We start from the raw sequence: 13,385 nt of genomic DNA on the forward strand, positions 1-13,385 counted from the left end.
CAGCGGTGCTATAATCAGACCCCCCAGTCATCAGACACTGATCTGCACTGACATGCATCGATGAGATAGGGACCAGCCTAATGGTGACTTGACACTCACGTATTGTAGTCACACACACACACACACACACACACACACACACACAAGTACGGATATGAGCAAGTGGGCCAGGGAACACCCTACTTTTCAAACACGTAAATGTTTCATCCACAGAGAGAGGAGACAGAGAACAGGGAAGCAGTGACAACCTGTGACAGATTACCACACAATCAGCAAATACACAACGTATCTGTGTGTATGTGTGTTATGTTTTGAACCTGTAGTCTCCTGCCCTGCTACCCTACCAGAGGACTCTTGGGTAGAGGTGTGTGGGGGGAGAGGTTTGAGTAAGGGGGATGCAGGCGAGGTGAGGGTGAGTAAGAGATGAGTCAACTGCCCTCAGCTATAAGAGAAGCCCTGATGGAGCCTGGGAGTGACACATACACAAACCCTAAGAGGTAAGATACACTCTCCACTCTCCTCTCCACTTGCTTTTTTCACTCTCTCCATCTTACCTCTATCATTCTCTATAACACTTTCATTCTTTCTCTGTCTATTATCCTTTCTCATTTCTCTCTCTGTTGTGTTAGTATGTGCTACTGATATCATATGTATAGATTTGAGCAGGTGATGTGGTTAAACTTTATCTTGTCTGTACTGCATGGTTTGGTTTGATTGTCTTTCATGAAGTGACGTTCCAGTTATTTTAAATAAACTTTTTACTTTAAATAAAAGTTCCTTTAAACTTTAGAGAACCTTTGAAAGGAAGCATGTGGAATATTCAGCAAGCCAAGTAGATCAGATAAACCTGATCGACTGATTTCTGTCTGTTTTCAGTAGGATGGGGGTAGTACAGTGAGTCTTATCTGTAGTCTATTTAGCAGAGGGCAGGCTGTTCTCTCTAAGTGGGGATTTCACCGCTGACCCTCTGCCAAATATTGATTTGTCTAAAACAAACATTCATCTCCAACCAAAACATTACATTGAAGTTTAGACTTTAAATATGATCAGATTTATATTATTAAAGTGGATAATTGTATGTGTGCTCCACAACAGACCACAGTAGAACAACCTGCTTATGTATATATTCTCTCTTACAGGAGTGCCCGTGCTGTTCTTTATATAAACACAGAGAAACCACCAGGTTCTAGACACAAACCTGCACATATATTGACACAGGTACACACATTCAGGCACATACACCCATTCCTCCAGACTACAGATATGGACTGCTCCATGGCTCTCCTGTTGTCCTCTCTGTTGGCTCTGTTCAGCGTGGGGGCGGGAGCTTCACTCTCATTGCATGTAGTGAGGACCAAGGTCAAAGACCTTGCTCAAACCATGGTGATTAGGATCAAAAAGGTAATCAACCAATCTGTCAATCTTTAGCTTGTTGATGAATTAAACAAAAAAACAGCATGTATAACCTACATTAATCGTATATTAATCACATTTCTCTCTTCCTCCAGCTGGATATATCTCCTAACCTGATCGAGGGCATGGACCCATTTCTCCCTGCGGCTGCAGTAGATCAGCATATAGAAAGCCTGCCTTCCATAGTGGAGACCATGGGATTCTACCAGGACCTACTGCTCGTCCTAGACTGGGCAGACCTCAAACAGCTGGTGGAAGACACCTCCACTATGAGGGGTCTGCTGGAGAACTGGATGACATCACGCTGCCCAGCCCGCCAACAGAAACAGACAGGAGAGGGAGGGCTGTCAGAGGCTCTGAAAGACACTACCAGGAAGTATGGTCTGAGTGTGGGTCCAGTTGCGCTAAACAGACTCAAGGGCTACCTTGGTCGGTTACTACTGAACCTGGATCAGCTGAATTACTGTTACTAATGTTGACAATCACTGAGCAACTGAACTCAGATCAGTTTGTGCCATGAACTGAACAACTGTTACTGACAGTGACTGTCACTGAGTAACTGAACTATGATCAACTCGTGATCTGCTGAAATCCTAGAATGAGTTGAAGCAAGACTGGACAGTGGGGTCATGGTGTCTGAAGATTCTCCTAAATGTAGGTCATCCCACTGTCACCATCTCCTGCTAAGTTAAGACATTTTATATTGTATTATTTAGACAAGGACTGTATCTTTATTTATATTTATTTCTATCAAGAAGAGAAAAAATAAGCAGCTTTGTTTTGTAGCATTATACACCCTTCAGTCAGTGACACAGGGGGAAGTGTTTACTAAGCATTGAATCAGCTGTATTGCAGAATGTACACACACACACACTTTGAGAAATGCTGCCTGCTCCAGGGAGGACTATACTGCATGTGTGTAGTGATGTCATCATACTCACAGAGAGGTTTTCCTGAAAGCTAAGACAGCCTCTGCCAGGAAACCAGATGTTTTGATGTTAGAGCAGTGACAGAGAGGGAAAGTATGGGAGAGGGGGGGGGCGAGATCAGTTCTCAATGACATTCCAAGATGGATTCTCAATGACAACGTTACATTGCATTCAGATTGAAATGCATTGTATAGAACACATGATTGTCTATCCTGAAGAGCAGTGAGTCATGTCAGCTCTATTTCATTACAATTCTATATACAAGGTTCTGAATATGATTCCTCACTGACCACATCCCAACTCATTCTCTTCTTGACAGTATAAGCACTTATGCCAGCAACATACCATCATACATCCCACTGTTGGCTTTCCAATGAAGCTAAGCAGGGTTGGTCCTGGTGGGTTGCTGGATGAGAGACCAGATGCTGCTGGGCGTGGTGTTGGAGGGCCAGTAGGAGGCACTCTTTCCTCTGATCTGAAAAAAAGATCCTAGGGCAGTGATAGGGGACATTGTCATGTGTAGGGTGCCATCTATTGGATGGGATGTTAAACAGGTGTCCTGACTATCTGTGGTCAGTAATAGATCCCATAGCACTTACTGTAAGAGTAGGGGTCTTAACCCTGGGGTCCTGGCTAAATTCCCAATCTGGCTGTCTAATATGCCATCTAATCATCCCCAGCTTCTAATTGTCTCATTCCTCTCCCCTATAATTATTCCCCAGGTTGTTGCTGTAAATGAGAATGTGTGCTGAGTCAGCTCACCTGGTAAAACAAAATTATTTATACTGTAATATATTTTTGGTAAATTTTATGTAACTATTTAATCTTGGATGATATGCAAAGTCTATTTAATAAAATGGTTTCCTTTTCTATTATTCTGTTTTTATCAGTCTTCCTTCATCAAATGAATGGGGCCCGACATAGGGCCTGACATAGGGCCCGACATAGGGCCTGACATAGGGCCCGACATAGGGCCCGACATAGAGCCCGACATAGGGCCTGGTCCTACACACTTCTCAGCAGTTGGTATTCAGACTTACCTTATGCAGCTGAGTAAATGGCTTTGCATGCGTGGTTCCCTTGAGCGCGCTGAATACATTTTATTAAACAGCTGAAAACCCTCTCACTTGCTGGCCAACAGATGTTCTCTTGGAGTTTTCATTCAATAGGGTTTTCTTTACATTTATCTAAAGCCATCCCTTTAAATTTAGTGTACATTCAATTAGAATTTTCTCGACAAACTCACTGGAACATATGGAGAGTATTATCCAGAATATTAAAGATCAATGAAAGAAATCCATGTAAATACACATTTTTACCTCCTTTTCAGCATCAATTGGTAGATTTAAAAATACTGTGATCTTGTAGATTATTTAGGGTTAAGAAAGTATTTATGAATAATATTTTTTTAAATACGTTTGGAGAGACCATACGAAATTTGCCATATTCCATGAAATATTGGAAGGTGGGAAAACTGTACAATATGGTCCTATAAATCTACCCTAATAATCCTCACTAATCATGAAACTGTGATGACAATGGTCCAGTCTAAAGTGAACTGTGCTCCAGGCTCCAGGTTTAAACTGAAACACAACTGTGGGAAGCAGTGGAGTCAACATAAACCAGGTCAGAGTCCATGAGGTAGAGTTGCAGGCAGGTTCAAGGGCAGGGCAGGGCAGGCAGAATGGTCAGGCAGGTGGGCTCAGAGTCAAGGCTGGCAAGGGTCAAAACCCAGAGGACTAGAAAAACAGAGATAAGGAAAAAGCAGGAGCACTGAAAAACCACGCTGGTTGACTTGACAAGACAAGACGAACTGGCAAAAGAAAAACAGGGAACACAGGAATAAATACCCAGGGACTAATGGGGAAACAGGTGACACCTGGAGATGTGTAGAGACAATCACAAAGACTGGTGAAACAGATCAGGGCGTGCCCTGACGAATTGATGCTGTTCTGAGGGCAAAGGGTATGTAACTAAATAGGTGTTCCTATTGTTTTGTACACTCAGGATATTAGGCAATAATTAAGACTAGGCAAAGTGATCGTGTAATGCAAAAATTCAATTAAAGTACATCATGACGTTGGCCTGGGGGGTAGGTTATGAAAGTCATAAATATTTTTTACCTTCATTTAACTAGGCAAGTCAGTTAAGAACAAATTCTTATTTTCAATGACGGCCTGTTCAGGGGCAGAATGACAGATTTGTAACTTGTCAGCTAGGGGGTTTGAACTTGCAACCTTCTGGTTACTACACCAACACTCTAACCACTAGGCTACCCTGCCGCCCCTTTTCCTCTCTCTACCCTACTGAAGTTACATTTGCAAAACCCTTGGTTAACAGAGATTCTGGGAACATCAGTAGGTGGGGGGAAATTAACAATATTCTGGTAATCCGAACAACTGAACATATGTGGTGGAACTTAATGAATATGATGTCAGTTTGGTTGTCATCTGAGACATTCTCATCAATGATAAGATGACATAAACTCTACAGTGGAAAGTCTACACATCAGAGTTATCGGAATCACATGGAATTGTTGTTCAATTTAAATGTTTGAATATGAAATTATTCGTGATGGGATGAAATGTGATTTTAGCTTCTAAAATGTGAGATTTGGGTTTTCATTAAATAGGACTGCTCAATCAGTGGCCCGCCCCTGTGAAGGGACATGAGCTATAAAACTTTTCAAACACGCCCTCCTCTCCCTTCTTATATAAGCCCTTGACGACAATATAACCTCCTGTTCCGAGGATGTAGGACGACGATCCTATGTCAGAATGGTTCAGATAATAACTACAGAACGAAGCCAACATCAGCGTGAGCTTTGGTTGCGAATGGTATGAACTTTGAACTCTTATTCACTACAGAAGTGATACCTCCTAGCCGTTGAGTTAGCAACAGCAGATGCAACGAGGGTTAGGAAGGAACAGACAGAGTATCCCGTCTATCACCCAACGATGTTACTACAACGTAACCAATTGACCACCAGAGACATTCTTCAAATGACTCGGTTTAGCAACACGGCCTTCCATCTACCACTAATCTTCCCGAAGGGCAGCTCAGAGTAAATATTTATTGCATTTTCCTTTTCCAAATGGGCGGTAATTTAGAATGCATAAGATACTGTATTTACGATAGCACAGATTTTTCCCTTTATTCCTCAGTCTTCCCGCTCTTTCACTCAAACCCAGCCCCTTTTATTTTGTGTAACAAGCTGTCATATCTGTTCCGCCCGCTAGGGATGTTTTCCTTTATGACGTAATTTGTAATCAAGTTATGATTTAATTATGTGTATGTGTAATTCTGTGTGATTAGTTAGGTATTTAGTAAATAAATAATTAAACCCAATTTTGTATTGCTGATTCAAATTGTTAACCAGGGTTCGTGCAGATAACCAAGAATTTACAAATTTCAGATGAGACTGAATTAAGACGACGATTGATATTGACTGCTATTGATGTAAAATATTACTAGGTCGTTAAGAGTTTATTCGGAAGATAACAGCTCTATAAATATTATTTTGTGGTGCCCGACTCTAGTTAATTACATTTACATGATTAGCTCAATCAGGTGATATTAATTACTTGTAATACATTAGCCTGATATGATCCACTATTGCTAGCTATCCTTAGGAACAACCACACAAACGTGGCAGAGGAAAGAAATGTAAACAAGCAATGTAATGGAATGATGCAAAATGTAAGGAAACTAACACTGAAGTCAGTAACAGTTATAAATGTATGTGGGTATTGTTCAATCCTATACTTAAAACTTGTGCTAAGTTAGGATATTATACTGAATTACATCAACCAGAGTCAGAGTTGACTTCAACATGTCTGTGTTACCAATAAATAACTGAAATTTGTTCAATATCTTATTATTTTTGTTCTCCTAATGGACATTCCTTTTTTAGCTTACTTCTAAGCAAAACAAACGTGTTATTATCATTTGTTTATTTAAAAAAAAATTAAACAAAACATTCTGCACATTTTTCACAACATAACTCAAACATTCAGAGTCTTCACATTAGTCTTTTGTACTTGTCATTTTTCAGTTTATACTGGTTTTCTTTATCTCTTGCCATGCAGGATGATTCTTTAATGACAACAGTGGCGACCCATCATTTAAGGCAGGTGGGGCAGACCCTTCTTTTGCGGGTTTGCCTGTTTTGCATGTTATTTTGGGATCACTGAGTTAATAAAGCAACATAAAAAAACAAAAAGAGACCGTGTTTGTGAGTAAGGCAGCTCCAAAATGCTTTCTGTGGTGGTGGGGCAAGCCAGCAGAATACATGGAGCGTTGCGCCGTGATTGGCTCAGTGTTCTGTCATTCATGGGGACAATATGTCATACGTCACCGCCAGGGTAGAGCTCGAAAATTCAAGCCCCTTGGGTCCTGCCATAGAGTTACATTACAAGTGCCCATCCGAGAAGGCTCAATGTTATTGGCCATATATAAAATGCAGTCAAATCACGTTATATCTACAGTAGCTTTCTGAAATAGCAGTCATCATGAATCAAGTCGACAATCTACTGGCAATCATTTTTAATCCTTGTCATATAAAGAGAAATAATGAAGAGAAATGATAGATAAAACGTATCTGTGCTCATTGGCCATAAACATTACACAACAAGTTGGAAATCGTAAATTCAACAAAGAGTGATTTGGAAGGAATCAGTGGCTAACTGCAAGCATTGCAAAGCAGTCATTAGCCTGCTATTCAGTGGATGGATGTGTGGTCCCGAGTCTAAATCGGTAACTCCGACCTCTTTCTACAGTTACGACCTGAAGATCATTGACGTCATCATGATTCAAAAATGTTTTTCTTTGAGTTCCCATTTGTCTTGAAAGCTCCATAAATTACAAAGTTTGATGACAGAATTTGCCCACGAATGACCGTCGTGCCACCTTTCTGTTCAAGTGAGCATAGCACAACAAGGTGTCAAAAAATGTATTGTATGCTGCTGCATAAATGATGTAATATGCCAGGGAGATATGTATACCAGGGAGATATGTATACCAGGGAGATATGTATACTGAAAGTAATTATATCTGTCTGTTGTGTAGAAAGCTGTTAGTAGCCCACGTGCCTCAGCGTAATCATTTGGTCTATTTTCACCTCTTCATTTCGCCTACTGTTCTGACTAGGTGGGGCACATGTTTTTGTTTTTGAGAAATGTAACCATCGAATATTTTAAGAGCTTTCATTGTCTGCTTATATGCTCCTTTTATTTATCCAACGGTTCTGACTTAGTATATTAGTGTTTTAGTGCTATATCTCTTGACACAATGATGAAAATAATCATGGCCTCTAAACCTTCAAGCTGCATACTGAACCCTATTCCAACTAAACTACTGAAAGAGCTGCTTCCTGTGCTTGGCCATCCTATGTTGGACATAATAAACGGCTCTCTATCCACCGGATGTGTACCAAACTCACTAAAAGTGGCAGTAATAAAGCCTCTCTTGAAAAAGCCAAACCTTGACCCAGAAAATATAAAAAACTATCGGCCTATATCGAATCTTCCATTCCTCTCAAAAAAGTTTGAAAAGGCTGTTGCGCAGCAACTCACTGCCTTCCTGAAGACAAACAATGTATACGAAATGCTTCAGTCTGGTTTTAGACCCCATCATAGCACTGAGACAGCACTTGTGAAGGTGGTAAATTACCTTTTAATGGCCTCAGACCGAGGCTTTGCATCGGTCCTCGTGCTCCTAGACCTTAGTGCTGCTTTTGATACCATCGATCACCACATTCTTTTGGAGCGATTGGAAACCCAAATTGGTCTACACGGACAAGTTCTGGCCTGGTTTAGATCTTATCTGTCGGAAAGATATCAGTTTGTCTATGTGAATGGTTTGTCCTCTGACAAATCAACTGTAAATTTTGGTGTTCCTCAAGGTTCCGTTTTAGGACCACTATTGTTTTCACTATATATTTTACCTTGTCAATCAAAAACATAATGTTAACTTTCACTGCTATGCAGATGACACACAGCTGTACATTTCAATGAAACATGGTGAAGCCCCAAAATTGCCTCCCTTGAAGCCTGTGTTTCAGACATAAGGAAGTGGATGGCTACAAACGTTCTACTTTTAAACAGATGCTTGTTCTAGGTCCCAAGAAACAAAGAGATCTTCTGTTGAATCTGACAATTAATCTTAATGGTTGTACAGTTGTCTCAAATAAAACTGTGAAGGACCCTGATCTCTCTTTTGACGAACATATCAAGACTGTTTCAAGGACAGATTTTTTCCATCTACGTAACATTGCAAAAATCAGAAACTTTCTGTCCAAAAATGATGCAGAAAAATTAATCCATGCTTTTGTTACTTCTAGGTTAGACTACTGCAATGCTCTACTTTCCGGCTACTAGAAAAAAAGCACTAAATAAACTTCAGTTAGTGCTAAATACGGCTGCTAGAATCCTGACTAGAACCAAAAAATATGATCATATTACTCCAGTGCTAGCCTCCCTACACTGACTTCCTGTCAAGGCAAGGGTTGATTTCAAGGTTTTACTGCTAACCTACAAAGCATTACATGGGCTTGCTCCTACCTATCTCTCTGATTTGGTCCTGCCGTATATGCCTACACGTACGCAACGGTCACAAGACGCAGCCCTCCTAATTGTCCCTAGAATTTCTAAGCAAACAAACAGCTGGAGGCAGGGCTTTCTCCTATAGAGCACCATTTTTATGGAATGGTCTGCCTACCCATGTGAGAGATGCAAACTCGGTCTCAACCTTTAAGTCTTTACTGAAGACTCATCTCTTCAGTGGGTCATATGATTGAGTGTAGCTGGCCCAGGAGTGTGAAGGTGAACGGAAAGGCACTGGAGCAACGAACCGCCCTTGCTGTCTCTGCCTGGCCGGTTCCCCTCTTTCCACTGGGATTCTCTGCCTCTAACCCTATTACAAGGGCTGAGTCACTGGCTTACTGGTGCTCTTTCTTATCCCTAGGAGGGGTGCGTCACTTTAGTGGGTTGAGTCACTGATGTGATCTTCCTGTCTGGGTTGGCGCCCCCCCTTGGGTTGTGCCGTGGCGGAGATCTTTGTGGGCTATACTCGGCCTTGTCTCAGGATGGTAAGTTGGTGGTTGAAGATATCCCTCTAGTGGTGTGGGGGCTGTGCTTTGGCAAAGTGGATGGGGTTATATCCTTCCTGTTTGGCCCTGTCCGGGGGTATCATCGGATGGGGCCACAGTGTCTCCTGACACCTCCTGTCTCAGCCTCCAGTATTTATGCTGCAGTAGTTTATGTGTCGGGGGGCTAGGGTCAGTCTGTTATATCTGGGGTATTTCTCCCATCTTATTCTGTGTCTTGTGTGAATTTAAGTATGCTCTCTCTAATACTTTCTTTCGGAGGACCTGAGCCCTTGGACCATGCCTCAGGACAACCTGGCTTGATGGCTCCTTGCCGTCCCCAGTCCACCTGGCCGTACTGCTGCTCCAGTTTCAACTGTGCTGCCTGCGGCTATGGAAATCTGACCTGTTTACCGGACGTGCTACCTGTCCCAGACCTGCTGTTTTCAACTCTCTAGAGACAGCAGGAGCAGTAGAAATACTCTGAATGATTGGCTATGAAAAGCCAACTGACATTTACTCCTGAGATGCTGACCTGTTCCACCCTCGACAATCACTGTGATTATTATTATTTGACCCTGCTGGTCATCTATGAACATTTGAACATCTTGGCCATGTTGTTATAATCTCCACCCGGCCCAGCCAGAAGAGGACTGGCCACCCCTCATAGCATGGTTCCTCTCTAGGTTTCTTCCTAGATTCTGGCCTTTCTAGGGAGTTTTTCCTAGCCACCGTGCTTCTACACCAGCATTGCTTGCCGTTTGGGGTTTTGTACAGCACTTTGTGACATCAGCTGATGTAAGAAGGGCTTTACAAATTAATTTGAAATACATTTAAACTCAGTTTCACAGTTCCTGACATTTAATCCTAGTAAAAATTCCCTGTTTTAGGTCAGATAGGATCACCACTTTATTTTAAGAATGTGAAATGTCAGAATAATAATAGAGAGAATAATTTATTCAGCTTGTATTTCTTTCATCACCATTCCCAGTGGGTCAGAAGTTTACATACACTCAATTAGCATTTGGTAGCATTGTCTTTAAAATGTTTCTCGGGTCAAACATTTTAGGTAGCCTTCCACAAGCTTCCCACAATAAGTTGGGTGAATTTTGGCCCATTCCGCCTGACAGAGCTGGTGTAACTGAGTCAGGTTTGTAGGCCTCCTTGCTCGCACACGCTTTTTCAGTTCGGGCCACAAATTTGCTATAGAATTGAGGTCAGGGCTTTGTGATGGCCACTCCAACACCTTGACTTTGTTATCCTTAAGCCATTTTGCCACAACTTTGGAAGTATGCTTGGGGTCATTGTCCATTTGGAAGACCCATTTGCGACCAAGCTTTAACTTCCTGACTGATGTCTTGAGATGTTGCTTCAATATATCCACATACTTTTCCTTGCTCATGAAGCCATCTATTTTGTGAACTGCACCAGTCCCTCCTGCAACAAAGCACCCCCACAACATGATACTGCCACCCCCGTGCTTCACAGTTGGGATGTGGTTTTTCGGCTTGCAAGCCTCCCCCTTTTTCTTCCAAACATAATGATGGTCATTATGGCCAAACAGTTCTGTTTTTGTTTCATCAGACCAGAGGACATTTCTCCAAAAAGAACGATCTTTGTCCCCATGACATAATTTTCTGGAATTTTCCAAGCTGTTTAAAGGCATAGTCAACTTAGTGTATGGAAACTTCTGACCCAATGGAATTGTGATACAGTGAATTATAAGTGAAATAATCTGTCTGTAAACAATTGTTGGAAAAATTACTTGTCATGCACAACGTAGATGTCCTAACCGACTTGCCAAAACTAGAGTTTGTTAACAAGAAATTTGCGTAGTGGTTGAAAAACAAGTTTTAATGAATCCAACCTAGGTGCATGTAAACTTCCGACTTCAACTGTACTAGATAAAGAATGCACAAGTATTATTTCTCACACAAGGTTTTTGTTGCCTACACAAACTTCCCTTTTTTACATGTTTGGTTGTAGGCCCACCACTTTTAACAACAATTCTGAGTATTCTGTAGGTTTTCACAACTACTGTGAACCATCAAGTCTGCCAGCAGGTTTCCAGCCTCAGGCTGGAGAAGGGAAAGCAAATTGTGAACATGAGCAATTGATTCTGGAATGTCTCGAGCTCAGATGTAGACATAGATCAGGGATGGCAACTCCTGTTCTCTGGTGCCTGATTGGTATCACACTTTCCCCCAGCCCTATAACTAATCACACCTGATTAAACTAATTGCATTCTAAACTGAAGACCATGATAAGTTGATTATTGGAGTCAGGTGTGTTAGCTGGGGCTGGGGAAAAAGTGACACCAATCAGGCTGCCCAATGATTTGTTTAATCATTGGACAAGGAGGCTATTAGGCACTGTGAATGTGTCCAATCATTCAATATAATGTCACGTTACAGTCTCATACACGCAAGACGTGTATATTTTGGGCTAGGTCTAATTTGTTATTCGACAGCTAAAACGTTATTCTTGGCCAGCTAGGGGAAACAATGATGGAACAGACATGGTCAAAAGTACTTATAGATAAAGTCTGTGCGTAACGATCCGATTTTGCGCCAATACTCGATAATGGTTGGGCTAGAAACACAGGCTTGCCAGGCATTGATGTCGATTAATTACGGTCATGACAGAAAAAGAGTCATATCTGTTCAAATATATTTTCCAGAGTTTAGAGGTCAAGTAATGATGCCCAGTTCAGAAATAACAGTTGACATGAAAAGTTAAAACTAGCCAGTTGTATAATGTTTGTTGTACAACAGCTGACTAAAAACAGGCATTCAGATCTAGAACACACAGAAACTGTGCCTCTTGACAATTCTATGATGAAACAAAGTTGCCACTTGTAACCAACGAGTGTCGTGAAATACATGCACCTGAAACAACACTTTTTGACTTGGCCTAAATATCAGCAAGCCAGGCTATATAAAGCAAAATAACTAGCTACCTCTCTGTTTGGCTAGCTGGCTAGCTAGCTGCTTAGCTGAACACAGATTTTTAGCGCACTGTTGTTCGAATGGCCAAATGGATCCGTCATGTCGCAAGACTGGCTAAAGATATAACATGATGAATCTTGAGTACTCCAGCAAACGACATAAGACGTTCTAAATCAAGTATTCAAGATACGTAACTTTCAAAATACAGAAATCATCTCTGTATGATGCGTTTTGCTTCACACGGGATGATTTTTGTATTTTGAAAGTTACTTTTGGTCATGTAGTGTATGTATGTGGACACCTGCTCGTCTAACATCTCATTCCACAATCATGGGAATTAATTTGGAGTTGCTCCCCCCCTTTGCTGCTACAAACAGCCCCCACTCTTTTGGGAAGGCTTTCCACTAGATGTTGGAACATTGCTGCGAGGACTTGCTTCCATTCAAGTTGGGCACTGATGTTGGGCGAAGTATGCTTGGCTCGCAGTCGGTGTTCCAATTCATCCCCGAGGTGTTCAATGGGTTGAGGTCAGGGCTCTGTGCAGGCCAGTCAAGTCCTTCCACACCGATCCCTATACAAACAATTTCTGTATGGACCTTGCTTTGTGCACAGGGGCCTTGTCAAGCTGAAACAGGAAAGGGCCTTCCCCAAACTGTTGCCACAAAGTTGGAAGCACAGAATTGGTCTAGAACATCATTGTATGCCGTAACGTTAATAAGATTGCCATTCAATGGAACAAATGGACCTAGACCAACCCATCAAATCAAATCAAATTTATTTATATAGCCCTTCGTACATCAGCTGATATCTCAAAGTGCTGTACAGAAACCCAGCCTAAAACCCCAAACAGCAAGCAATGCAGGTGTAGAAGCACGGTGGCTAGGAAAAACTCCCTAGAAAGGCCAAAACCTAGGAAGAAACCTAGAGAGGAACCAGGCTATGTGGGGTGGCCAGTCCTCTTCTGGCTGTGCCGGGTGGAGATTATAACAAAACATGGTCAAGATGTTCAAA

At 41.7% G+C, this 13,385-nt stretch overlaps 1 protein-coding gene across 1 annotated transcript; it reads left to right on the forward strand.

The window, feature by feature from the left end:
• The first annotated feature begins 385 nt into the window (after positions 1–385).
• LOC139382214 (uncharacterized) lies at positions 386–3,217 on the forward strand. Its single transcript, XM_071126097.1, has 3 exons — positions 386–497; positions 1,140–1,401; positions 1,509–3,217. Exons 1-3 carry the CDS (start codon positions 424–426, stop codon positions 1,884–1,886), a joined length of 714 nt encoding a protein of 237 aa, XP_070982198.1. The 5' UTR covers positions 386–423; the 3' UTR covers positions 1,887–3,217.
• The last annotated feature ends 10,168 nt before the right edge of the window (positions 3,218–13,385 follow it).

The sequence above is a fragment of the Oncorhynchus clarkii genome, chromosome 2 (assembly GCF_045791955.1).
Source record: "Oncorhynchus clarkii lewisi isolate Uvic-CL-2024 chromosome 2, UVic_Ocla_1.0, whole genome shotgun sequence".
NCBI classification, from domain to species: domain Eukaryota; kingdom Metazoa; phylum Chordata; class Actinopteri; order Salmoniformes; family Salmonidae; genus Oncorhynchus; species Oncorhynchus clarkii.